A 26,535-nucleotide genomic window follows, 5' to 3' on the forward strand; every position below is an offset into this window, starting at 1 on the left:
AATACAATACAATACAAAAACACTTCATATACATAACAAAACAAGACAAAAAGAATTAAAAACATATCCAATACTTTCAATATTATTATCTTCTATTTACTTGTTTCAGCGACCTCCTTGCACCTCCCTTTTTTGTATTCCACTTCAATTGATTGTTTCAGCAAATCCTTTCCATCTTCCTCAATTTTCTGTCCTATAATTTATCTTAACACATTCTAACCTTATTTTTCCCTTTAATCTATTTACCATCTATTGTACTTAATTCTTTATAGCATTTCTGCTAAGGCCATGTAACTTCTCTGGGCAGCTCCCAACAGAACACTAAAAACAGAATAAAACTTCAAACATTAAAAGCTTCCCTAAGCAGGGCTGCCTTCAGATGTCTTCTAAAAGTCAGATAGTTGTTTATTTCCTTGACATCTGATGGGATGGCGTTCCACAGGGCGGGTGCCCCCACCGAGAAGGCCCTCTGCCTGGTTCCCTGTAGCTTTGCTTCTCGCAGGGAAGGAACCACCAGAAGGCCCTCAGAGCTGGACCTCAGTGTCCGGGCAGAACAATGGGGGTGGAGACGCTCCTTCAGGTATACTGGGCTGAGCTGGTTAGGGCTATCACTTGTTCATGTCATAATGAGGCCGTTTCGGGTGACGATGCTTTCTTCCCTGTCTTTTGCAGGACGAGGTGGCCCACACTGTCACAGAGAGCAGAGTCCTGCAGAACACGAGGCATCCCTTTCTCACGGTACGTACACATTCGGGAACGTGTGGGACGGAATGGGCGCCAGGCATCCTCCGATGCCCTGCGAGATTCTCTGTCTCTGCGGGTGGCTGCTTGTGGGACCAGAGGGGAGAAAGAACAGAGACTTGGTTCCTCGTATGATAGACGGGCGACGGGGCTGTGAACTGGAAGTGTCAGGCCAGGAGCCAGACTTTGGGGTTGTACCCCAGAGCTCAAGAGGCCGACCCAGTGCATGGTGGCTGTGAAAACGACAAATTCCATGCTAGGGATCTTTAGGAAAGGGATTGAAAATAATAGTGCCAGTGTCACAATGACATTGCTATACAGATCTATGGAAGCAGTGAGGGCACTAACCTAGACGGCTTGAAAAGAGTAGGAGACGGGCTTCCAGTTTGCTTGCAAAGGGAAAATAGCGACGTGGTGCGTGTCATCTGCTTAAGAGACAACCGTTACCAGGATTTCTGGGCGATTGGGGGTGAGTGCCAAGGTTAGACACCCCCCCCCCCCCGGAAAAAAAACCCTCACGGATAGTGAAGTGTTGAGCGGACCAGCTGGGCTTGAAGAGGCTCGCTGCGATTGCCAGAGCCTTGCCGCTGCATCGGCAGTGAGTTTAAAAGCTCTCTACCTTGCATGCATTTATCTTGCAGGATTTCAAGAAGGTGGTTGTCACCTGCGGACAGTTAAAACTGCACAACATAGGCTGTGATGGTCCCATATTCCCTTCCTTTGTCTTGGGAAGCACACAAGCAAGACCTGTCAGCAGCAGCTGCCTGGGAAGGCTCAGTGAGAGGGGCTGGGCACTTGCTGCTGCTTCTTCTGCACCTAAAGTTAAATAATACAGTGGTGCCCCACAAGACGAATGCCTCGCAAGACGGAAAACCCGCTAGACAAAAGGGTTTTCCGTTTTGGAGGTGCTTCGCAAAACAAATTTCCTATGGGCTTGCTTCGCAAGATGAAAATGTCTTGCGAGTTCCTGCAGGGTTTTTTCCTCCCCCCCCCCTTTTCCCCAAGCCGCTAAGCCGCTTATCAGCTGATCTGCTAAGCCGCTAATGGGCTTGCTTCGCAAGACGAAAAAACTGCAAGACGAAGAGACTCGCGGAACGGATTCTATTCGTCTTGCGAGGCACCACTGTAATAATAATAATAGGAGGCTGCTGACTCTGTGAACTCCCTTTTCCAGGCACTGAAGTACGCCTTCCAGACCAACGACCGCCTCTGCTTCGTCATGGAGTATGCCAACGGAGGGGAGGTCAGTGTCTGCTTTGGGGGGGGGGGAGAGGGACACAGTCGTGCTCTGACAGGAGCCACGTGGCTGAGCACAGTTGCACTCGTGGCCCTGGGGTCCCCAGAGAATCGCCGTTGTTGGCTGCCGTCCTTCATTCTTCCTGCTGCTCACCTTCCGGACGTCCCTCTTCCCTCCCCGACAACAAGCTGTGCTATCATAATGATTTAAAGGATAATTTTAGGTTATATGTTAGTGACTAAATTTTAATTTATATATTTTTTAACTGTTGCTATATCTGTCTTGTCCCTGTTATACCTAATTGCAAATTCAAATGTATTCCTATCGTGCTTTATGACTTCCTTGATATTGTATGGGGGCTGGAACTGGTCTGTGGCCGAAATAATAAAATTCAATTCCCTCCCCGTCCAGCTGTTTTTCCACCTTTCGAGGGAGCGAGTCTTCACTGAGGACCGTGCTCGTTTCTACGGGGCTGAAATTGTTTCCGCCTTGGAGTACCTGCACTCCCGGGACGTCGTCTATCGTGACATCAAGGTAATCCCGCGCGGAACACCTGGTCTGGCCTCAGCAGAAGGCGCTCAAGTGAGAAGCGGATCCTGCCTTCTTATGGAGAGAGGTGGGAGCTGTATAGGGCTCCCTTTTCCATAAGAGGTTTTGCCTTTGCCCACAGCATTGAGCTGGGTAGGGAGGGAAGGGTCTGTAGGGTCTCCTTCAAAGTTACCAGTTGCTGCTTTTTTGTCCCACCCAAGGGACTCGCAGTGAGCTTCATGGCCAGGCAGAAATTTGAACCCTGCTCCCCCCAATCCGAGTCCAGCATTCTTAACCACCAACGGAGTCTCAAATGCCCTCAAAGCAGAATGCAATGAAATAGTTAGAATGCCAGAAGAATGAATTTGGGAAAGAACACCAGCAGGCTTGAAAGCAAAACCTGGTGTAGGGATTGTAGAACTGTAGAGTTGGAAGGGACCCCGAAGGTCCTCTAGTCCAACCCCCTTCAATGCAGGAATCTCAACTAAAGCATCCAAGGCTGATGGCTTAAAAACCTCCAGGGAAGGACTGAGGTCTTTCCACCTTTCCACGGGGAAGGAGCCAGCAGGTGGGCTTTCTGAGCAAGGCAATCCCAGACTCAAGGCCACTGTAGCCCCTGGCCTCCACCAATGGGCAAGCAGGATCATGCCCTCCTTGCAGACATCCTGGGCCCTTCAAGTGGTGTACAGTGATAGAGCAGCCCTTTGAAGGCCTGGAGCCACGCTGGCAGCCAGGGCAGCACAAAGGCTCTGTCCACACAGCCTGGAGTCACGCCAGGAGTCCAAATAGGATGTGACCAGTTGCGAGCGTGGCCACATCTGCTTTAGAATCATAGAGTGGGGCCACCCAGTCCAACCCTGTGCAGTTCAGGAATCTTCTGGCGTACGATTGCAGCAGCTCCAGACCCAGGTGGGGAGGTTGGCTCCCCGGTTTCTGGGTCAGCCTACAGGGGTAAGGAATGAAAGGCATGATTTCTCCTACTGGCCGCCCTCTGCCCTTGAGGTCCAGGGCGTCTGCTGCTGCTGCTTCTGGCTGCTCCCAGCACGTCATTCCCGCCGCCCACCTCTTGGGGACTCATCTGAGCAGGATCTTTCCCACCCCGCCTCGCCCCTGACTCGCCTTTGCGCCTCTTGCAGCTGGAGAACCTCATGCTGGACAAGGACGGGCACATAAAGATCACGGACTTCGGGCTGTGCAAGGAGGGCATCAGCGACGGCGCCACCATGAAGACCTTCTGCGGGACGCCGGAGTACTTGGCCCCTGAGGTATCGGCGGGGGGGGGGGCTCTTGCCTGGGCAAGGCCAGCAGCCCAAACGGCCGGGGAAACTGAGGGCTGAGATGATTAGGGGGGTGGCCTCTCTCCTGATTGCAGTAGCTGTTTCTGCCCCCTTCATGGCTGCCAGAGAAGGGCCACCTAGATGCAAGTCAGTGATGAGAGCCAGTGTGGTGTAGTGGTTAAGAGCGGTGGTCTCGTAATCTGGGGAACCGGGTTCGCTTCCCCGCTCCTCCACATGCAGCCGCTGGGTGACCTTGGGCCAGTCACACTTTGAAGTCTCTCAGTCCCACTCACCTCACAGAGTGTTTGTTGTGGGGGAGGAAGGGAAAGGAGAATGTTAGCCGCTTTGAGACTCCTGAAGGGGAGTGAAAGGCAAGATATCAAATCCAAAGTCACAAACTATACCCACAAAGGAGGAATGGTTTCGTAAACCAAATGAATAATTTAATTGTGGCAAAATTAACTGCTATAATGGGACACAGGTGGCGCTGTGGGTTATACCACAGAGCCTAGGACTTGCCGATCAAAAGGTTGGCGGTTCGAATCCCCACAACAGGGTGAGCTCGCGTTGCTCGGTCTCTGCTCCTGCCCACCTAGCAGTTCGAAAGCACATCAAAGTACAAGTAGATAAATAGGTACTGCTCTGGCGGGAAGGTAGACGGTGTTTCCGTGTGCTGCTCTGGTTTGCCACATGCTGGCCACATGACCCGGAAGCTGTACGCCGGCTCCCTCGGCCAATAAAGCGAGATGAGCGCCGCAACCCCAGAGTCGGCCACGACTGGACGTAATGGTCAGGGGTCCCTTTACTTTTTAACTGCTATAATAAGAAATCAGTCGAATCAAAAATTTAAAAAAGGAGTCGAAATGTTTTGATGAATATATGGCAAAATATTGCTCAAAAAAAGATACAGTAACATGCCTAGATTAAAATGTGAAGCACTGGATGGAAGAAAAATTAGTAAGGAAAGATAATACGAATATATAGATAATTTGAGAAGATTGTAGAATGCAGTGATTAGTGTAAATTGTAAAATGTGGAGGAAATCGAGTGGGGGCGAAGTGGGAGGAGGGAAAAAAGAATAATAAGATGGTTTGAGGAAATATAAATGTGTGGGGGGGGGATGAGGAAGAAATGGTGTTGGCTTTCCTACATCTGTATTGTAATGTAATGTGTGAAAACCAATTAGAAGGAAGGAGGGGCCACCTCGATTGACCCGGCCTGCTCCCCTCCACATCCTGCCTGAGCCGCCCCTGCTTTTCTCTCCTCCCTGCCCCCCCCCCCCAGGTGCTGGAGGACAATGACTACGGGCGTGCCGTGGACTGGTGGGGGCTGGGCGTGGTCATGTACGAGATGATGTGTGGGCGCCTGCCCTTCTACAACCAAGACCACGAGCGCCTCTTTGAGCTCATCCTCATGGAGGAGATCCGCTTCCCTCGCACGCTCAGCCCCGAGGCCAAGGCCCTGCTGGCCGGGCTGCTCAAGAAGGACCCCAAGCAGAGGTGGGCTTTTCGTTGCCTGTGTGTGTGGAAGAGGCCGCCTGGCCGGGGGCGGGGGCAGCTATCGTGCTGCCATGGGGTCAAAGTGGCAAAGCAGAATTTAGCACAGGGATAACTCAAATAGAGTTGGTTAGTTTGGTAGTTGGGATTACCGAAATGACCTCAGCATCTCCACCCCCATCGTTCAGCCCGGACACTGAGCTCCAGCTCCGAGGGTCTTCTGGCAGTTCCCTCAATGCGAGAAGCGAAGTTACGGGGCCTGGTTCGGTGGTGGCACCCGCCCTGTGCAACACCCTGTCAGATGTCAAGGAAATAAGCAACTGTTTGACATTTAGAAGACATCTGAAGGCAGCATTGTGCATGGAAACTCTTTAAGGTTTAATGGTTTATTATGTTTATAGGGACGCAGGTGGCGCTGTGGGTTAAACCACTGAGCCTAGGGCTTGCTGATCAGAAGGTCGGCGGTTCGAATCCCCGTGACGGGGTGAGCTCCCGTTGCTTGGTCCCTGCTCCTGCCAACCTAGCAGTTCGAAAGCACGTCAAAGTTCAAGTAGATAAATAGGTACCCCTCCTGTGGGAAGGTAAACGGTGTTTCCATGCGCTCCTCTGGTTCACCACATGCTGGCCACATGACCTGGAAGCTGTACGCCGGCTCCCTCGGCCAATAATGCGAGATGAGTGCCGCAACCCCAGAGTTGGTCACGACTGGACCTAATGGTCAGGGGTCCCTTTACCTTTACGTTTACTATGTTTTTATATAAATACTTTGGAAGCCGCCTGGAGTGGCTTGGCTATTGCTATTGTTATCATCATGAAATTTTATTGTGGCCTCTTTGTAAGCTGCCCTGGAAGCCTTCCCCAGAAGGGATATGGAGAAGTGCAGTGAACCCCAAATTCCACTTCCCAGGGTTGTGGGGCACTGCCCATCAAGGGAAATAAACTGGTTTTGGCTGCATAGTTCTTTTGTGACAAGCGAGGAGGGTCTGACGGGGGTGTTGTTTTGGGGGGGAGGCGCTATACTCCGGGAGAAAGGAGGCTTGGAAAGAGGGCAGGCCAACCTGCTTCTTAGCAGGTGCTTTGGATGACAAAGCCCACAAGTATCCTGCGGACGTTTATCCAGGGGGCTGATGGGAGTTGCTGTCCAAAACATCCAGTGGGCGCTCGGCTGGCGCAGAATAATGCCAAGGCTGTGGGGCAGCGAGAGAAAGTTGTCCCCCCCACTGCCCCTTGTGCTGCCACCCAGGTACAGGGAGTCCCGCTGGAAATCTTGTGCGCCCACCCCCGCCGTTACTGTGGTTACAGGACCCCTTTGTTGTGCCCACAGGTTGGGGGGCGGCCCCAACGATGCCCGGGAGGTGATGGAGCACCGCTTCTTTGCCGCCATCAACTGGCAGGACGTGGTTCAGAAAATGGTAAGGAGAGAGGGGGGGTGGCACAGGGGGCGTCTGACGTGAAGACACAGTACTTATTCGCCTGACCCCCAGCCACTCAGGTTGTGTGGGGAGGGGAGCCTCCTCAGCTGCCCCTCAAGCTGCCTGGGGGAGGGAGGGGGGGTCAGGGTGGCACCAGGACCACAAAGCGAGTTTGGCCCCCTTTTTCTTCCCAGCTCATCCCACCCTTCAAGCCGCAGGTGACATCTGAGATCGACACCCGGTACTTTGACGACGAGTTCACAGCACAGTCCATCACCATCACCCCTCCTGACCGATGTGAGTGACAGAATCCTGGGCACCCCAGGGCTCATCTAGTCCAGTGGGCTGAGGGTTCGATTCCCCCTTTTGCAGTGCTGGGAGTGGGTTGTTGCTTTGAATCCGCTTGCGCCCCAGGCGATGAGCAGCTTCCCGCCTCCTCTGACCTGACTCTCCCCTCCTTCTCCCCCCACAGACGACACCTTGGACTCGCTAGAGGCCGATCAGCGGACCCACTTCCCCCAGTTCTCCTACTCGGCCAGCATCCGGGAATAGGGGGGCAGCGGCACTCCCCCTACAGTGCCCCCGCCAGAGCGACGGCGGGGCTTGCAGGACGCCAGGACACTCTGCAGGGGGAGGGTGCCCCCCCATCTCACTGGCCCTGCAGCTCCCCAAATCAGGGGGCTGGGCAAACAGCCTCCCCCACCAGGCAGCAGCAACAGCACAGGGAGGGACCCTGTTTCCCCACCAGGAATCCGCTTGGACCACAGGAGCCACCGCTGCCACTCCCCCACCTGTTGTCAAGTTTTCAGCGCAGATGGACTTGGGGGAGGCTTTCCTCGACTTTCAAGGATCTGCACCCTGCCCTGACTGGGGGGGGGGCTGTTTTCGGATGTTTGCTTGGAAAGCTCCCTGGGCAGGAGAAAGTGTGTCTCCCCCCACCCCACCCTGCCAGGACGTTGGTGAAGCCAGGTGGGGGGGGTTACTGGAGGAAGAGAGACAGGAGAGCCTGGGGGACTCCCAGAGGGCAAACTGACACGGAGCGTGTGCTGCAGAGACAAGTTTTCGGGGGGGGGGGGAGCTGGACCCCCCCCTTTGCCGGATGGCCAGGGACACTGTGGGGGGAGGCGTGAATACTGGGCCTGTCAAGCCAGGCTTTGCGCAATGGAGACAGACTGGGTCACCAACGGTTCCAACTAGTAGTGGGGGTTTTTTGGGGGGGAGATGGGGGGGCACACCTTTCTGAGCGTTGGAAAGCAGCTGTGCAGTTCCTGGGTGCTCTTCCGGGGCTTTTCGGGATGTGGCTTGGGCGGCCTTTAGAGGAGGGCAAGGTGGGCTCACACCGCTGGTGCCACCGCCCTCCCCTTCCACCCCAGCCTGGTCATCCTCTTGTGGGGCAAGGAGGGCTGCATGGTGCCCTCCATCACCGGAACGTGGCTGGGCGGGGGGCGAAAGGAAGCCCAGGCTCCTCGGAGGGTCATGGAGTCTCCCGGGGCTTCCCTCCCTGGTTGGGGGAGCCTCCCTTGCTGCACCTCGAGGCTGGCGGTGTGGCTTGTGCAGTTGCTGCTACCTCTTTGACTGCGGGCAAAGCGTTGGCCTGCCTGGAGCCCTGGAGAGTGAAGGAGGGATCGGGCCCTGGGCGGTTCCTAGCTCCTCCAGCCCCCAGGAAGCCTCTCCCCCGTCCTTTTCATGGCTGCTCCAGGGGCAGCTTGGCCTTCTCCGCTTGTCCTGGCACAACTGTTAGTGCCCTCCTTCCCTCCCAACAGGTTTGTTGGCTAAAGAAGCCCAGGGGTGGCGTTGCCTTTTGGGCATGAGAGCCTGCTCCCCTGGGTGTCTGCTTGCGCAGATGGATCTCTCATCCCCCTCCCCAAGCGGCTTTGGGGTTACCTGGGCAAGATCTCGCCATCTCCCTATCTTAAGTCTGCTGCCTTGTTCTCGGTGGGGCAGAGATCCTGTGGCAGAGACATTTGCCTGCTGCGGCGGCAACGCCCATGTGGGGAGCAGAAGCAAGGCCCAGGCTCCTTTGCCAAGACCACCACCACCTTGGCCAAGGAGAGGACCACCCCCCCCCCCCGCCCAGGGATGCATGGAGTGACGGGGATGTTGCAGGAAGAACTCCTTTTGCTTCCAGACAAGGGGAGGTCTTGGTGGCCCCTGGGCGAAGGGCCCGTGGACTGGCCGGTGCCTGAGTCTGTGAGCATCGGGTTCTGCTTCTTCAAGTCTGCTTCTCCCTCGGCTGGGGAAAGGCTTTTCCGCATGCTCCCCACCCCAAAAGTACCGCAGAATATCCAGGGAGGGGAAGGTGGTCAGAGTGAAAGACTGGGTGTCCCCATCTCCCTCACTGACGCTAAGCCCACTGCACCCCTTTCTATAATGAGCTTTTTAGTGGGGATTCAAACCCCACCACCACCAAATGTGTTTTCGTTTTCGCAGGAGATGGGTGAGGCAGTTGCCCCTTAGATGCTTTTGGTTCGCTTGGCTACCGTAAGGCGGGAATGTTGGGAACCATTTGCTTACCCCTTTCTGGAAATGCAAGGAACAGAGCAGGGGGGGGGGGTCGAGAAAGCAGCCCTCGTTTTCCACCAGCTCCTTTGAACCATATGGCATTGTGGGGGGAGAATCTGCAGAGAAGGGGGCTCAAAAAGAGGGCAGTGTTTCCAGGAGCCTGGCTGGGGCAGGGGCGGCATTGGGGGGCAGGAGCTGAGACCTCCCTCCAGAATGGTCCCTTGCCCCCGCATGGCCTGACGTGACCTCCTTTGGTGCAGCGTCTCTCGAAAGGACTGGGTTTGGGGGCAGAATGAGGGCTCCCGTTGTGCTTTCGGGGCCACTGTAGACCAAGGCCAGTAGAGCAGGACTGGGGTTGGGGGGCTTGGCTGAGGGAGCCCGCCCAGACCACCATTGCAAAGCCCCCTCATGACCTTGTGGCGACCTAGGCTCCATGCAGGTCAAGCTCTGGTGGCTGCACTTAGGCTTCCCCTGGCTGCCCCACGCCAGCTCAGCACCCTCCTGCCCAGGTGGGCCAGCTACAGAGTCCCAGCCCGGGCAGGGGGAGGTCTCCCGACCCAGGTGGGCTGAGCTGCTTTTGCTGTGCCAGGACGGGGGTCCGCAAGGAGCATGCGGCCTGCTGGTTCATTGCCCACGGTGGTGGGGTGTGGGGCCGGCCCTCCGCCTTCCTCCACCACAGCAGAGGTGCCTTTCTGGGGTCAAGCCCCAGTTCTCCAAGCCTTAACCTCCTCTCCCCTCCTGCCCCCTGCTTCAACGGGAAACATTCCTGGGGGGCTTTTGGCCCAAGGTCCTGGCGATCTTGGCCGGGACCCCCGTCATTACCTCATGCCTGCCGTGGGGGCAATGCGCAGAGGGGAGAGGTCTGCCTTTCCATCGCTGGGGGGGGGGTCCCAGCCTGCTCTCCCCCTCCTATTGCATACGGTTGAATGTAAACTCACCTGGCGCAAAAGGTGGGTGGCTCTGGGGGAGGGACACCCCCCACGGCACTTCTCATCCTTTCTCCCTGGGCTCAGGCCAGCCATGCCCTCCCCCAAAATGTGACTTTTGCTGCCTTTAGTTTCTGTGGGCCTGGAGCAGAGGGGAAGGCAGAACCTCAGCCCACAGTGGGATCAGTGGCCATCAGCCTCTCTGAAGAGCCTTGGGGGTCTGGCCCCTTCCCACCGTGGCCCCCCCTTTCCATTCCTCACCTGCAGCGGGTGCGAATCTTCACCACCCAGCACTGGGGAGGGAATTCGGTCCCCCTGCTGGGTTGACAGGCAGCAGGCTGCCTGAGCTCACAACTGGTGGGTGGGGGTAGGACGGCTGTGGGCCCCCGCAGTGACTCTCCAGGGTGCCCCTGCCTCGCTGCTGTGCCATCCCTGCCCTGGCAAGCCCAGCTTGCTGGCGCCATGTGGACACTAGCTGGAAGAGGCTCGGCTGCTCTGAATCGTTGGGCGGCGGAGGGGGGAATGGCAATGGTATGCCTCCCCACAAGCATGGAGGGGGGTTTGGTGGGGGGCTGCTGAGCCCTTCTGCCCCCTTTGGCCTCCTCTGACCCCCCCCCCCCACTCGGCCTTTCATTTCAATGCAGGCCTTTGACACTCGTCTGACTCCAAAGCGCCGGCAGCCTTAGAAACCTCCATTTAGGTGCTTAAAGGTTTTATACTATGACTTCAGAAGCTTTTTCCCCCTCAAGGAAACCATATTTGGATCGCGACTATAACCTTACAGGACTTTTCCGATCCCGTGCGATGTATGTTCTACAGAATTCAGGGGGGTGGTCCTGGATATAGAGGGAGGGGTGTTACTCACACACACACACACACACACACACACACACACAAAAAATAAAAATCTTTGACGAGGGGGGTTAATAAAGGGGTTTTTTCCACTTAGTTTCCGTAGTTGTGATAGTTGAGGTTTATTAACTTAATACTGACCCTCTTCAGCGGCTTTAGTTGGGACTGCCTGCCTTCTGCTGCTGTGCTGTGTTTTTATCTGCGATTTCTCTCTCCAGCGCTGGAAGGCGACTGCGATGGCACTTCTCTTCGCCCGGAGGGGACGGGGGGTCAGGCTCTGGCTCCCCACCCACCCCGAGCTCACCCACTCAGTTTGTAAAATAAGTTCCGCTTGCGAGGCAAGTCCTCCGGAGCGTCTTTTGTGGGGAGGCGTGCCAGGCGAGAGGGGCCGTCCTTGGGCGTCTCCGCGGTGCCTCCCTCTTCTCCTTCCCTCTCCTGCCCTTGGATTTGTACGGTACGAGCAATAAAAGGTTTTGTTTTTCTTTCTAGGGTGTGTCCTGCTCTTCGTTTTGTGTCACACGCGCTGCTTTTCCTTAGAAATGCAAGTGCCAAGCCACACTTTCCAAAAAATCCACCCCCATTAAAAACCCTTATTAATTTTTGCATATATAAAATGAGTTGCGTCCCACAATATCTCCTGCTTCCACAGGAGAAGACAGGATTCAACATTTTGCGAAATGATGCCTAACCAAAAGGGTATTTCTGCTCTGCTTATACACCCAGCCCTCACTTTCCCCATTGCTTGTTCTTCAGATGCCAGATCATAGGCAAACTAAGGCCCAGGGGCCGGATCCAACCCAATCGCCTCAATCCGGCCCGTGGGAATCAGTGTGTTTTTACATGAGTAGAATGTGTCCTTTTATTTAAAATGCATCTCTGGGTTATTTGTGGGGCATAGGAATTTGTTCTCCCCCCCCCCAAAAAAAATAGTCCGGCCCCCCCACAAGGTCTGAGGGACAGTGGACCGGCCCCCTGCTCAAAAAGTTTGCTGACCCCTGGTTTAGATGCTCCTGGGCCAAACCAGTAGTGCTGTATAGAAGTGAGAGCTGGACCATAAAGAAGGCTGATCGCCGGAGAATGGATGCTTTTGAATTATGGCGCTGGAGGAGACTCTTGAGAGTCCCATGGACTGCAAGAAGATCAAACCTCTCCATTCTGAAGGAAATCAGCCCTGAGTGCTCACTGGAAGGACAGATCCTGAAGCTGAGGCTCCAAGACTTTGGCCACCTCATGAGAAGAGAAGACTCCCTGGAAAAGACCCTGATGTTGGGAAAGATGGAGGGCACAAGGAGAAGGGGACAGCAGAGGACGAGATGGTTGGACAGTGTTCTCGAAGCTACCAGCATGAGTTTGACCAAACTGCAGGAGGCAGTGGAAGACACGAGTGCCTGGCGTGCTCTGGTCCAGGGGGTCACGAAGAGGCGGACATGACTAAACAACAGGGCCAACCTTACATCTGGTCCTTTGGGGGAAGTCTAAAGATATATCCTCTTGCCCCCGGCCATGCAGGTAGCCAAAGTTGGCTGCGGGGTGAGGTGTTTGAGGAGAGACGTTACCTCTCTTGCAAGTCCCGATCCTGCCTGCCTGAGTGTCATTTTCATTAAGCTGAGCTTCTCATCGTTTTAGGCCAGAGCAGTAAGAGAACCCAGAATGCCCCCATGTGCAATGTTACACAAATTGTAGTTGAAAATTAATGGACTAAAATGGCATTCCTGTATGTCTGACGCTAAGCATTTTTTTTAAAAGTGTATTAATTTCAGTATACATGCTTATAGTGCCAGTAATCAGCAGGTGCTGGGCAATTCTTTAAGAGAGCCATTCCTTCAACCTTTGCTCCTGAAGAAGGTGATGCCTCTTCTAATTGTGACATAGACATTAGGCAGCTTCTTTTTTTTTTTTAAAAAAAAAAAGCTTGCTGCCTTCAGAACTCTTATTTCCAAAATGCACAATACATGCAGACTGAATTGACCAGTCGGTTTAAAAGTCTGCTTGAATCTGCTGCCCAATTCCAGAGCAGCTGGGGTACAAATAATAAAATGGGTATTATAAACATGCTGACTACAGGTAAGCTCTCTTCAGCCCAGTGGGACTTCTCTCCTAGTAAACATATCTAAGGTTGCACCCCTTTCCTTTTCGTAAACAACATTATTATTTGATCCAGCTCCATGGTTCTAGGCTTCCATGAACAGCCTCTTCCATGGATAAGTAATAATAATAATAATTTTTATTTATACCTCGCCCTCCCCAGTCAAGACCAGCCTCAGGGCGGCTGACGCCAGGTATAAAAACGATTGAAATGCATCTTAAAAACAAGATTAAAATACAACATTAAAGTGTGTCTGCTTATGGCAGCAAAGGCACCTCTGGCCCTGCTGACCTCCCGTGACTGGGGAGGGCCGGCCCCTTTCACGATGGGAGCCTGTGCTGCCTAAGGCCTGCCCACTGGGTCTGTCTTTGCTAGTTTTTGCTAATTAAGCACAGCTGGAGCTCACTTGGGCCTGACACTCCCCGGCAGAGCTGACCTTCCTTCCTAGCCCTTCCTCCTCCGGGGACCATGTGGGGGGTGCAGGCTAAGCCCACCGCCTTTCAAGAGAGGAGATCCTGGCAGACTGCAAGTTTGTTGGTTTGCTCTTGTGGTGGGGGCTCCTGGGGGGCAGAAAGGTTTGGGGTGGGGTCCTTGGTCTCCCTGCATTTTCCCCCTTTCCACCCTCCCCTGCCAAAGAGATGTAGCTTTTGGAATAGGCCCCTGCGTGGATGTGGGGGTTGGTTTGTTTTTTTGGGGGGGAGCACTGTTCTGTTTGGACCGGCGTCTGCAGAACCTGCCTCCCACAGCAGGCTAGCCCCTTGGGGGGTACCTAACAGAGACCCTCATTGGAAGCTGCATTCCCTGAGCTGAGAAGCCCTGCCACCCATTCCCAGATGTGGCAGGAGAAAGGCCTGCACTCTTCACATGTCCAGGAGCACTCTCGATCAGAAGAGCATCCTCCTAGCATTGCAAAGGAGTCTTTCTCCACCATCCTGGCCTCTCTCTTTGCTCCCCTTGGTGGAGAAGATGCTACAGTGACTTTCCGGCTTCAAGTTGGGGGTCGAGAGGCTGAAGGTGGGGGTACATTTGCCCCCCCCCCCAATCCCAGCTCTGAAGTGGCTGAGTTTTAACTTCCCACATTTGGCTTGTGGTCTCACCTGTGACCTTCACTTTGTCCGAGATGCTCCTTGGCAAAAGCCCATGTGGGGGCTGATGTGGGGGGGCCAGAAACCAAAGCGGGGGATGTCTGCCTCTTTAACTCCTCCCTTAAATATGTTCCATTTTAGGTAGATGAGAAAAGGGAGCCTTTGAAAAGCAAGAACAACAAAGGACTGAGCAGTGAAAAAGGATCAAGGAAGGTAGGTCCTTTAGAGGGTGCTGGGCTGCATTGTTAGAAGACAGGAAACATTTGCAGAGTGGGGGGCAGAGGTGCAGCCTTGAAGCCGCCCCCCAACTTGCTCACCCGGAAGCAATAATGTCGTCATTCCTTAGCTTTGAGCACCCATTCCAGCTCCCTTTAATAGTGAACTTGGGTGCTGAGTGCCAGCAGGATTGGAGCCCACAAGGTTCAAGGTGTTAGTAGAGGGCGCAGAGAAGCACAGCAGACGAAACAGCCTACGGGGCCAACAACACGCACCTTGCAAGCAAAGAACTGGAGGAGGACTGAGAACGCTCAGTACCTTGGGGTGTGGGGTGTCAGTGAGGAAAGAAAACTCAGGTGGGACAGGTTGGAAGGGGGGGGAAGGATATCCCAGAGGGGAGAGTATTTCTGATTGCAGATTCTGCACTGACCTTCACTTGGAAGTCATTGCCGTGGGAGGGAGGGAGGGAGGGAGGGAGGGAGGGAGGTAAAGGCGCTTTGCATATGCTTTGCATATGCTCAAAAACAAACAGCCTCTAATTTCAGCTGGGTGTTGGCACTGCAGAGGTAAGTTCTGAGACAAGCGAAGTCCCAAAGGCAGACCTCTTGTCTCTTTCCCCTGCAACACCCTTGGAAGATAGGAGATCAGGGGCTGAACATTTGCCACGTATATTGGGTGAGCCAGCTAGAACACCTATTGTCTACTGCGTTTCTATCCCAGCCTTTTCTCCAAAGGGTTCCAGGTGGTTCCCTCCTCATCTAACCTAGGGTTACCAGATGTTCCTGGGGACAGTCCCCGGATTTGCAAATCTGTCCCCGGGAAACGTGGCAGCCTCAGCAGCCCAGAGCCAGCCTGGTAGCGCAGTTGGCTCTGGCTGGCTCCAGGCTGCTGACTGCCACTGCCACTGCCAAAAGGGAACCCGGGACATCTGGCGGTACAGATCTCCTGCCCCCTTCCCCCTTTGTTTTGACTGATAGGGGAGGCTCAGGAGTTCTGGGCAGGTGGCTGTTGCCCAGGAGGGGCACAAGACACGCGGTTTCTCTGCCGGGCAGGGTGCAAAGCCCTTCTTTCGCATCCTTTTTTTTTTTAAAAAAAAATATTTATTACTTTTAAACACTACAAAAAAGGAAAGAAAAAAGAAGAAGAAAACACAATACAATACAATGTAAAAACATTACACTAACAAAACAAAACAAAAACAATTTAAAACACATATCATACCATTTCAATGTCTTATCTTTCATTCACTTGTTTCAGCGACCTCCTCACACCTCCCTTTTTGTATTCCACTTCTATTAATTGTTTCAGCAATTCCTTTCCATCTTCCTCTATTTTCTATCATATAATTATCTTAACATATTTTAACCTTATTTTCCCTTTAATACTCTAATAATCTATTTATACTTAATTCCTTACAACATTACTAAAGCCATATAACTTCATTCCAACATTTTTCTAACACTCATTAATTTTACAATATTTCTATAAATAGTCTTTAAATTTTTTTCCAGTCTTCTTCCACCATCTCTTCTCCCTGGTCTCGGATTCTGCCAGTCATTTCCGCCAGTTCCATATAGTCCATCAACCTGGTGATCTTTCGCATCCTATGAAACATAAATGTGCAGAGTTTTTTAAAAACTGGGCAACAGCACACTGCCCACCCGTGACTCCCAAGCCTCCCCCAATCTCCTGTCCCCTTTGCTTTGACAGATAGCAGCGGGCGGACAGCCATTGCCCAGTTTTTTTAAAAACTCTGCACATTTATGTTTCACAGGGTGCAAAAGAAGGGCTTTGCACCTTTATACAATATGAATGTCTGCTTGGGCCCAGGGTCTTTTGCCTCACCATCCCCACTACTGATACCCTGTTGCTACTCAGCTTCAAAAAAAAAAAAGTGTCCCCGGATTCATTGAAAAAAATCTGGTAACCATAATCTAACCCCCACAACAACCTTGTGAGGTAGGTCAGGCTGAGAGAGGCAGCGACTGGCACCCAAGGTGAGCGTCGTGGCTGAGCTGGAGATTTGAACCCTGGTCTCTCCCAGGTCCTGGTCCAGTGCTCTAACCACTACACCACGCTGGCACATTGGTGGTGGCCCCAGTTGTGCCTCCTGCTTACAATCCCAGGCTGCAAGGCTCATCATTTTAAGATGCAGGAGCTGGTTCACGGAGCCCTGCTCTGCCTCTGCAGGGGTCACAGATCCAATCTAGTGCTCTTGCGGCCAAACTGTGGTGCTGTGGTTGAGAGTCTTGGCCCAGGACCTGGGAGAGACCAGGATTCGAATCCTCACTTGGCCTGGGTGACAGCCAGTGCCTCTCGGCCTAACCTGAAACATTACGCCGCCTTGAGCTCCTTGGAGGGAAAAAAGCGAGATAAAAATGCAATCAATCCATCAATCGGCCCCCACCCCACCGCACCCCAAATCTCTCTTACAGCGGAAGGTCCCCGGGAGTCATGAGAGAGACGTTGCTTCTGAGAAGCCGGGCACTGTCTGCTCCAGGACCTCAGCAGAGCCGGCTTTGCAAAGAGGTAAGGGAGCTCCAGGCAAAATAGTTTGCAGGATGAGGTAAAAGTTGGGGGGCCTGATGGGGAGGGAACGAGAGTTGGCCTGGTTACGCTTCCCATATTGCCTACTGCCTACTGCTTCCCCCTCTCCACAGGCTGTGAATTTTAAGTACAGTGGTGCCCCGCAAGACAAACACCTCGCAAGACGGAAAACCCGCTAGACAAAAGGGTTTTCCGTTTTGGAGGTGCTTCGCAAAACGAATTTCCCTATGGGGTTGCTTCGCAAGACGAAAAAATCTTGCGAGTCCCCATGGTTTTTTTCCGCTTTTTCCGCCCTTTCCCTAAGCCACTAAGCCGCTTAACAGCTGATCACTAGAAGCCGCTAGACCGCTGTAGCGCTAATCCGCTAAGCTGTCAATGGGCTTGCTTCGCAAGACGAAAAAACTGCTAGACGAAGAGAATCGCAGAACGGATTCTTTTCGTCTTGCAAGGCACCACTGTAGTCCTAATCCAAAGCCCATTAATTCTTACCAAAGTGTCTGGAAATGGTGACGCCCTGAAGATAAGAGAAGCGAAAACTTTATTCGCTTTAGCCAAAGGCCATAGCAACAGTAAAACATTACAGTATATGCAAAAAAGGGGAATTTGATACAAGAGCACAATTTAAAGTCCTGAATCAGCCATCAGTTAGTGGCTCTTATTCTGATTGCCCCCCTGCCAAAGTGCCAAGACTTTGACTCGCTTTTTCCATACAAAGGGTGGCAAACATATACCATCAGCCCTAGAAGTCCTCCAAGCTAAACCCCTGGCACAGCTACTATACGGGGCTCAGATTTGGACTGGTAACCACCTTAGCACTTTGGAAGCTCTTCAATCAAAGTTTCTAAGGCAGATTTTTTCCGTACCGCCATGCGTCCCAAACGCATCATTGAGACTGGAGGCAAGTCTCCCTTCAGTAGAAATATGGACTTGATGCCCCAAAGGACACAGCCCATCTCCCTGCTCCCCTTGTCCCACAACAGGGTCCTTCAGGCATGGGGGCGGGCCTTGCACCCAGTCCCATCTCAACCCATTGCATCTGGCGCAGCAACATGCAGAAGCAGCCGGGTGCTTTGCAGAGAGCTCAGGTGAGCGAGCCAAACCGCACCACAGCGGCTGTCTCTTTCCTCCCCCACCCCAGTTGCTCCTGCCTCAGAGGTCCTTGTGGAGGAGCTCACGCAAGCCATGTTGCGCCTGGGCATGGGTCTGGAGAAGGAGTATGCCTATGACATCTTCAGCAACCTGATGGTAAGTTGGAGGGGGGTGTGACTGTTGGGATACTACCAGGGAGACGGGGGCATCAGGCGGGGCTCCGAACAATCACCGGTCTCCTGTGGAACAGCATCAGTAAATTAGCGACAGGAGCTTCAGATACGTTCCAAGACCCGTGCACACCCTTTCAGCAGGGTGTACAAATCTTCCACAATGGAAGAAGCAGACAGAGGGAGCATATTTACAGCTTTATTCAGCTTAGTTCAGGAACAAAGGGAAACATGACTGCTTGCCTTCATATCCAGCAAAACAGCTGCATATCAAAAGCTACATGCAATGGAAGTTCCCAGCGAGAGCTGGAAGTAAACAGGCATGTGATACACAAACGTCATGCCTGTACCCTTTTAAGGTGGAACGGAACTATATCCTAACAGTGACTTCCATCCTGAGGACCAGTGGTGGAATCCCCGCCTCTGTGGGCTGCCCTATCTCAGAGGATTTTGGCTGAGGCTGCTGTCCTCTCTCCCTGCCTTGGGGGCTTCCCAAAGGCCCCTTGCTTGGCCAGTAGGGGACTCAGAATTTTAGAGTTGGATGGGACCTCCAAGGGTCCTATAGTCTGTCCCCCTGCAGTGCAGGAATGTCACCCAAAGCACCCATGACAGATGGCCCTCCAGCCTCCGTTTACAAATGAAGGGGAGTCCACCACCACCGCTCAGCTGTCAAACAGGTCTTACCACCAGGAAGGTGGGATTAATTGTCAAGTTGGATGGGACCTCCAAGGGTCCTCTATACTGACCCTCTGCAGTGCAGGAATCTTTTGCTCAAATCTACGATCCTCAGATTAATAATAAATAATAAAAAAATTTTATTTATACCCCACCCTTCCCGGTTCAGAAAACCGGGCTCAGGGTGGCTAATAACCAATTTAAAACACTTAATTGTAAAAGCAGTGTAAAAAATATGAATAACAATAAAATTCAAAATTCAGAAATCAATTTGGGGAAAATCCATCCAATAAACATTGGATAGTCACCAGGGCTAGCTGGCTAATTGGTCCTACTTGGGCCAGCAAGGAGGCCAGGGGGGAACTAGCTGTAGGGTCTCAGAGCAGGTAATCTTCATAAAAAGGGGATGGAAGAGAAGGGAAATAAAAGATTCAAATTAAAGGCCAGGCAGAATAGCTCTGTCTTAACAGGCCCGGCAGAAGGAGGTTAAATCCTGCAGGGCCCTGGTCTCATGGGACAGAGCATTCCACCAGGTCGGAGCCATCACTGAAAAGGCCCTGGCCCTGACAGAGGATAATCTGACTTCCTTAGGGCCCGGGTTATTCATGGATCTTAAAGTTCTCTGCGGGGCAGACCAGGAGAGGCGGTCCTGTAAATACAAGTGCCCTAAGAGCCCTAAGAGCTTCCTGTTCTACTGAGTGACAGCTGTCACAGCTCCCTTGCTTTGTCCTCTCCCAAAGGACGGGGGTTTATGAGCAGAAGGGAAGGGGGGTGCATCAAGCTCAGGGCTCCTTTCTCCCCCTTTTCCTCCCCACAGCAGAAGCAGCCGCATTACGCCTTCTGGGGGCTTGACATGCCCAGGTCTGTGACGGGGGAGATGCGCGGTCTCATCATCGACTGGCTGGTGCAAGTACATGTAGGTACCAGCAGGAAACCCCCCCCCCAATGTCTTCCCCCCCTGGAAGAGCGGGTGGGGAAGTTTGTTTGGGGTAGGGCTGCAGGAGGCCCTGTGTTTCCATCCCCTTGCAGCCGACTCAGGTGGGCAGGGAGGCATCCGGGGCCGGCTCTGCAATGAGACAAGGTGAGGCAGGCACCTCAGGTGGCAGAATGGGAGGGGCGGCAGGTTTGGCTCCCTCCCCTTGCTGGAGAGGCAAACTTCCACCCTGAAGGGGGTCACCAGGAGTCCTTGGAGCAAGCAAGAGTTGGGGGCTTGGTGGAGCCTTTGTTGTGGAGCAGGATATCGGGGAATGGCAGCCCCAAAGTCATAGAATCACAGAGCTGAAGAGTTGGAAGGGACGAGGGGAAAGAGGAGCTGGACTGGGGTGCTTTGTGGCAGAAAGTTGTGTCTAATCCTGCTTCTGCCCACCCACCAGGAATACCTGGCCCTGGCGGACGAGACTCTCTTCCTGGCTGTCTACCTCTTCAACGCCTACTTGAAAGCGGGCCGAGTGCGAATTTCCACCCTGCAGCTCCTGGCTGCCACCTGCCTCTTCCTGGCCTGCAAGGTAGAGGAGAGCAGTTGCCCTCAGGTGAGCAGGAGGCCGCAGGTGGGAGGGGAGGCTCTGGTGCCCGGTCCAGGGAGGGGGGCTGCCCTAGACTCCCACCTCTAGGAGAGGCAGTTGAGACTCTGTGCCTGTCAAGGGGACAGTTCACACTGAATAGCTGTGGCTGGGCTGTGGCCTTGGTTGTGGGGCTTCCTCTGGTGGGCTGATCCTGCACAGCTCAGGGGGTCCAGGCCGGCCCCTCTCCTGCCCCTCTCCTGCAAATGAGCACCTTGTGGGGGGTGGGCAGGGAGGCCAAGGGCAGGAGGAGGAGACTCAGACAGGTGCCTCTCCCATCGCCTCCCAGCTTATTTTTTTTACTTGCTATGTTGTCGATTATATATTTTTTTAAAAAGAATATTTATTAACGTTTTCAAGAAATTATATAACATAGAAACAAAAAGAAAAAGAAAAGAAAAAGAAAACAAAGATAACAATAAGATAAACATACATACAAAACAAATAACAAGTATAATTTCAATCCCTTATAATTTATAATCTCATATAACTTACTTTCCCAACCTCCTCGTATCTCCCCTCTCTGTATTCCAATCTCTAATCAAGCCAATTCAGCAAATCCTTCCCCTAATTTCTGTTTAATTTTTGATCTTTCTTTTCTTAATTACATAATCATTACAGCTAGAAACCCCTTAATTTCTAAATCAACATCGTTCTAACATTCAATAATCTTACAATGTTTCTTAAGATAGTCCTTAAATTTCTTCCAATCTTCTTCTGCCGTCTCTTTTCCCTGGTCTCGGATTCTGCCGGTCATTTCTGCCAGTCCCATATAGTCTATAACCTTCATCTGCCATTCTTCCACGGTGGGTAATTCTTGTGTCTTCCAATACTTTGCGATAAGTATTCTTGCTGCTGTTGTAGCATACATAAAAAATGTTCTGTCCTTCTTTAACACCGATTGGCCTAACATTTGTCGATTATAAATGCCTTGTTGATTTGTTAATCATATTGTCAACACACTGCTGTCATCTCCACGAGGGCAGCGAGATCCCAGGGGTTGGGGGGGGGGCACACTTTCCAGGGTCCATGTTCCTCTCTGGGACAATGAGGCACAGCAGAGAGTGCAGTGTCTTCGTGAAATATGGTTTTATTTGCCCATATATGTGACCTGCACCTTGATGGGAGGATTCCAGAACATTTGCATCCTATGGGGTTTTGCTACCCCGTCCTCAAGGAGCGTTGGACTCAAAAGGACAGCAAAAAGCCACACTCTGCGTCTCTTGCTTCTAGACTGTCCCTCCCCAGCTCTCTTGGAGTTCTGCCCCCACCTTCTCCTTCTCGCTGTTACCCCAAGGAGCTCCCGCCAGCCCATGCCATTCAAAGTTGAAACCCTAAACCTCTGCCTGATTCCTTGATGGACCATCACTGACTTTTGGCTCCTGCTGATGGCCAAAGTTTAGCCCAAACTTAACTCTAAATTTTACTACATCTAGGAATGATGGGGAGGCTGTGGCACCCAGGAATTTAGGGGAATCTGGCCCCCCAAACCCATAACAATATAATATGACATGCTGTAATCAGGCGATGTTTAGCTTATTTTTATATCATTTTTAATAAGTCTCCCACCGTATTTCAAAGCATTTATCATCATAAACATTTTCTTTTGACATACAAAGTTGCTTTTTGATTTCCCATCCCTCCTTTCCTAATGTTTATTTTCTAGCTGTTTTATCGCACACATATTTTGACTACCCAAACCCCACTACCGTTAAATCTTTCACGAATCCGCTGCTTATTATTTCACGGTTTGGCTTATTCTTTTTTAGTTGGTAGTTTGTTAAATATTGTTTCTTGGGTTTTTCTTGTTTCGCTGACGATCATGGGATCTAGGCTGTACTTGTGATGTCCTGTCACGTTGCTGTTATTTATTGTTTGTGAGCCCCTTTGGGATTCACTTGAATGGAAAGTAGCCAGGGAAATGCAATCACAGAGGCAAAGAATCGTAGAGTCGGAAGGGACCCCCAGAGGTCATTCAGTCCAAACCCCTGCAATGTAGGAACCGCAGCTGAAGCACCCATGGCAGGTGGACACCCAACCGCTGCTTAAAAACAGCCTTGCGAGGGACACTGCCCACCCACCCCTTGCTGCCGTTGTCTCTCCTTCTCCCCTCCAGCCGTCCCAGCTCTGCTTCATGATGGAGGACTCATTCAACCAGAAGGAGCTTCTGCGCATGGAGCGCAAGATCTTGGCCCGCCTGAAGTTCGAGCTGCACTATGCCAACCCTGTCCACCTGCTGCACCTGTTGGCAGAAGTGGGCCGTTGTGCCAGGGAGGTGAGTGTCATTCGGGCGGGCAGGGGTCTCCCAGGCCACAGCTGACCCCTCGCTCTCCCTCTTAAGGAGATTCTGGGGCTCAGAATGTAGCGTTCCCAAAGCAAGGAAGGATTGGACTCTGATTAATAAAATACACAAGACTCTGGGAGGAGTGCGTATAATAATAATTCCTGTCCACCCCTCGGCCCAGGTCGTTTTATTCACAAAAGAACTTTTTACACTGTGTTCGAAAGAACCAATCAGATTTCCTCTGAGCATTTCAAAAAACCCCACGTGGGACAAAGTTTAAGTTAAAACTACAAAGAAACTATTTCCTACTTGAGCATGCATAATAAAGGTAAAGGGACCCCTGACCATTAGGTCCAGTCGTGACTTGACTCTTGGGGTTGCGGCACTCATCTTGATTTATTGGCCGAGGAAGCCAGCGTACAGCTTCCGGGTCATGTGGCCAGCAGGACTAAGCCACTTCTGGCAAACCAGAGCAGCGCACGGAAATGCCGTTTACCTTCCTACTGGAGCAGTACCTATTTATCTACTTGCACTTTGAAGTGCTTTTGAACTGCTAGGTTGGCAGGAGCTGGGACCGAGCAATGGGAGCTCACCCCGTCGCGGGGATTCGAACCGCCAGCCTTCTGATCGGCAAGTCCTAGGCTCTGTGGTTTAACCCACAGCGCCACCTGCGTCCCTTAGCATGCATAGTAGTCCAGAGTAAATAAAAGAGGAAGCAAGGAGGAATGCTTTTAGGAAACCCCGGAGGTCATAAATAGGAATAAACAGGAGAGGCAGGATGAGAGTGTTTACCATCTCCTTGTGAACTCGCTTCCTGGCCCTTAAGATCTATCTAAAGATTAAACTATGTCAAAGTAACCTACTATCTTTATGTACTGAGGATGCCTGATGAAGCAACTGGCCTGTGTTTCAGAATGTTTATACGTGCCTGTCAGGTGTAGAGAAATGGGCAGTAGAGGAAAAATGCCAGAGGTGCAGAGGCTTGTGGGATTTGATCAGAAATTATTGTCAATGAATCAACCCAGTCAATGTGATGCTTTCATTGCAGACACAATGGCTTGATGCATATTTCACAGTAATCCCATCTGATCACTACATCAGAAGTCAGACCCTTTCTTCCCTGAGTGCAGCTTCTGCACATGCTCAGAGTCAAGGACGTTGCTGCTCCTCCTTGTTCTGGCCTGACCTGAGGGCAGGGGCTGGTGAGGGCAGGACTCCTGGGTCCCCCTTCCCCCTACTTCCTCTTCCTCCTGCCCCTCCCTCCAGGTGCGCCTCTTGGCCATGTACTTCCTGGAGCTTTCTCTGGCGGACTGCGACTGCCTTCGCTTTGAGCCCGCACAGCTCTCTCTGGCTGCCCTGGGCCTGGCACAGACGGTGCTGCCAGAAGAGGGCGCCAGGCTCTGGGATGCTCTCCAGGAAGGTGCCCTGAACCTCCACACGTACAGGTAGGAGCAGACCCCTGGACCCCCCCGGGAGGGGGGAGGAGGCAGCACAGGAGGAGCCCACCTGTCGGCATGTTTTCTGGGAGGCTGGCGATTCTCTGTGCCGGAATTCATGCCAACAGGACAAAGACTTTTTGGTTATGAATAGGTTTTGTAATTCTAGGATTCAGAAGCTGCTTCTCAGGCCTCCAAGCTGCCACTCTCGAGGCTTATGCCAAGTCACCAATATATTTCAGTCTTGGAAAGTGGCCTGCTATGCCCTTTTTAAATTATTGTTCTCGATTTAGCTGAAATTCCTGCATTTCAGGGGTTTGGACCAGATGACCCAACTCTACAGTGCTAAGATTCTAAGAACCTATGAAGAGCCTGGCTGCCCCATCCAATCCCATAGCCTAGTCTCTCAGCGGTCAGCCAGCCAGCGGTCATTTGGGGAACCCCACAAGCACCCCAGCACCTGCTACTCAGAAGCATCACTGCCTCCTGTGGGAGGGGGTTCCGTAGGTGCTGCATGAAGGATGACGATATTTTCTCTCTCAGGGTGGGCCAGGAAGCCCCCTGCTCAAATCTTGCCTCACTGCTGAGTGGGAGAGTGTGCTCTTGTGAGAATGTTCAGGGATGCAGGAGAGGATATATTGTTTGATTATATCCTTTCCAACTTGTGTCAACAAGTTCTACAATTTAGCAGAGTAACAGTCCCCTTTTTAAACTCGCAGCGGATGCGTTTGCTCAGGCTCGCTAAAGCCTCTATAATAACTGTTCTGGTATTTTCCCCTTATTCCCTCATAAAAGATAAGACACGACACAGTCTTCTATAAAAGTATAAAAAGAGTTTACTCACATTCTGTTCACAATTGGATCCCAGAAGGCAGACTTAGCTTAGAAAAGTAACATACACCTGGAAACTATCTCATAAGGAGACAGTCCCTTTGTCCTCTCTTGGCTGGAAGCATCTTTGGCTAGGCAGATATTGCTTCTTCGATGTATGTAGTCATAGAGAGAGAGAGATGGCTGCCCTGCCCTGTGCTTTTGTCGTTACCTGCACAGGTGAGGCCACGCCCACCTCTAGTCACATGCAGAAGAAGTCTGTCCCAGCCCAGAAAGAAGCAGGAAGTTTACCTGTTGGCTGGACAAACATTCCTCCCCATGTGTAAACATGTTCACTCTAGGAATGTTGTACTTGACTGCTCTTGTGTTTCACATCCCACAGCTCTGGCAAGCTGCCCCCTCTGCATTTGCCCCTTATGGGGTTGATACTCTCTTGTGCCAGGGTTGCTGCAGGGACTTATGGGGTGATGATGCTTGGCTTTTACAGGGAGTTCTGCGCCTGGCCTGTGATTCTTGGGTCCTTTTTGCTGCAGTGATGCTCTCTGGCTGGCTGGCTGTTCAGAGGTCATTGGTTCATATAATTGTAGAGTCGGAAGGGACCTTGTGGGTCATCTAGTCCAACCCCCTGGTGGATGAGGCCAAGGGCCTATCTAGTCCACCATCCTGTTCTCACAGCAGCAGGAGAGTTGCCTGTGGGAAACGGGCAAGCGGGATTTGAATGCAAGAACAACACTTCCCTCCTTCATTCAGAAGCATCGCTGCCTCCCTTTCTGCCTCTCTCTCATTGCAGTGAGTCTGAGCTGTCAGCAGTGCACCCTCCCATGGCCAAGGCTGCCCTGCGGGGGCCCAGCTCCACCCTCCGCGCCACTTTCCTGAAATACTCGCGGCCTCAAAAGCTCTGCACCAGCACCAGCCCCGCCATCACGGCCTCCGAGTACCTGAGCTGCTTCCTGGGAAGCCCCACTCCATGAAGAGGGATCTGCTGTGGGTCTGCCTGTAGGGCCCATCGCACCCCATTGCAGGGCGAGAGGACCTTTCCCAGGCCTGCTCCATGGAAGAAGCATGGGGTGGGGTGGACCAGAGCCTTCAGGTGGGGAGGGGAGGGGATGGGGCCAGGAGCCCAAGCAGAATCCTTGGGACACAATTCAGGTGGGAGTGGTATTCTCTCTCTCTCTCTCTCTCTCTCTCTCTCTCTCTCTCTCTCTTTCTCTTTTCTTTCTTCATCTCTTCACAGTGACCCCACCCTCCCTGGCACTTTCTGCCTCCCCCCAATCTTAACAGATTGGTTTTAAAAAAGAGTAGATAACTGTAAGAAAACAGGACTCTGGAAGTGTTTAATAAAGTGTGTTTTGGTCTCTCTTGCTCCTCCTATTATCTCTTCATGGCAAGGTCTGTCAGTTCCCTTGGAAGTGGAGCCGGAATCTCAGGCCCCTCTTGGCAGGGGTGATGGGTGTGGGGGGAATATGTCCCCACTCTTCTATTGTAGCCCAGTGGTGAAGCGTTTAAGCTATGTCCCAGGAAGGCCCCAGTTCAAATCTTACCTCTATGATTTAAAATTGTTTTCATGGTAAAACGTTGCAAAATAA

General features: G+C 52.3%; 2 protein-coding genes and 1 long non-coding RNA gene across 3 annotated transcripts in view; all 3 read left to right on the top strand.

The window, feature by feature from the left end:
- Nucleotides 1-11,457, top strand: part of AKT2 (AKT serine/threonine kinase 2) — a 27,821-nt gene extending 16,364 nt beyond the window's left edge. The window contains exons 7-14 of the mRNA XM_083754018.1: nt 673-738; nt 1,916-1,984; nt 2,390-2,512; nt 3,643-3,771; nt 5,068-5,282; nt 6,604-6,691; nt 6,886-6,988; nt 7,164-11,457. Coding sequence (XP_083610144.1) covers nt 673-738; nt 1,916-1,984; nt 2,390-2,512; nt 3,643-3,771; nt 5,068-5,282; nt 6,604-6,691; nt 6,886-6,988; nt 7,164-7,243 — 873 coding nt within the window. The 3' untranslated portion in view covers nt 7,244-11,457. The remainder of the gene's footprint in view (nt 1-672; nt 739-1,915; nt 1,985-2,389; nt 2,513-3,642; nt 3,772-5,067; nt 5,283-6,603; nt 6,692-6,885; nt 6,989-7,163) is intronic.
- LOC310851804 overlaps nt 1-26,535 on the top strand; it is a 442,605-nt gene that overhangs the window by 164,274 nt on the left and 251,796 nt on the right. The gene's annotated exons all lie outside the window — the stretch shown is intronic.
- CCNP (cyclin P) lies at nt 8,771-25,994 on the top strand (the record flags this gene model as incomplete). Its single annotated transcript, XM_083752016.1, has 9 exons — nt 8,771-8,962; nt 14,284-14,355; nt 16,794-16,887; nt 18,044-18,150; nt 19,657-19,755; nt 20,213-20,368; nt 22,515-22,673; nt 23,949-24,127; nt 25,740-25,994. The coding sequence occupies 9 exons, from the start codon at nt 8,771-8,773 to the stop codon at nt 25,918-25,920; spliced, it is 1,239 nt and encodes a 412-aa protein (XP_083608142.1). The 3' UTR covers nt 25,921-25,994.

Source organism: Podarcis gaigeae, assembly GCF_964106915.1.
Source record: "Podarcis gaigeae genome assembly, chromosome: 8".
Lineage (NCBI taxonomy): Eukaryota > Metazoa > Chordata > Lepidosauria > Squamata > Lacertidae > Podarcis > Podarcis gaigeae.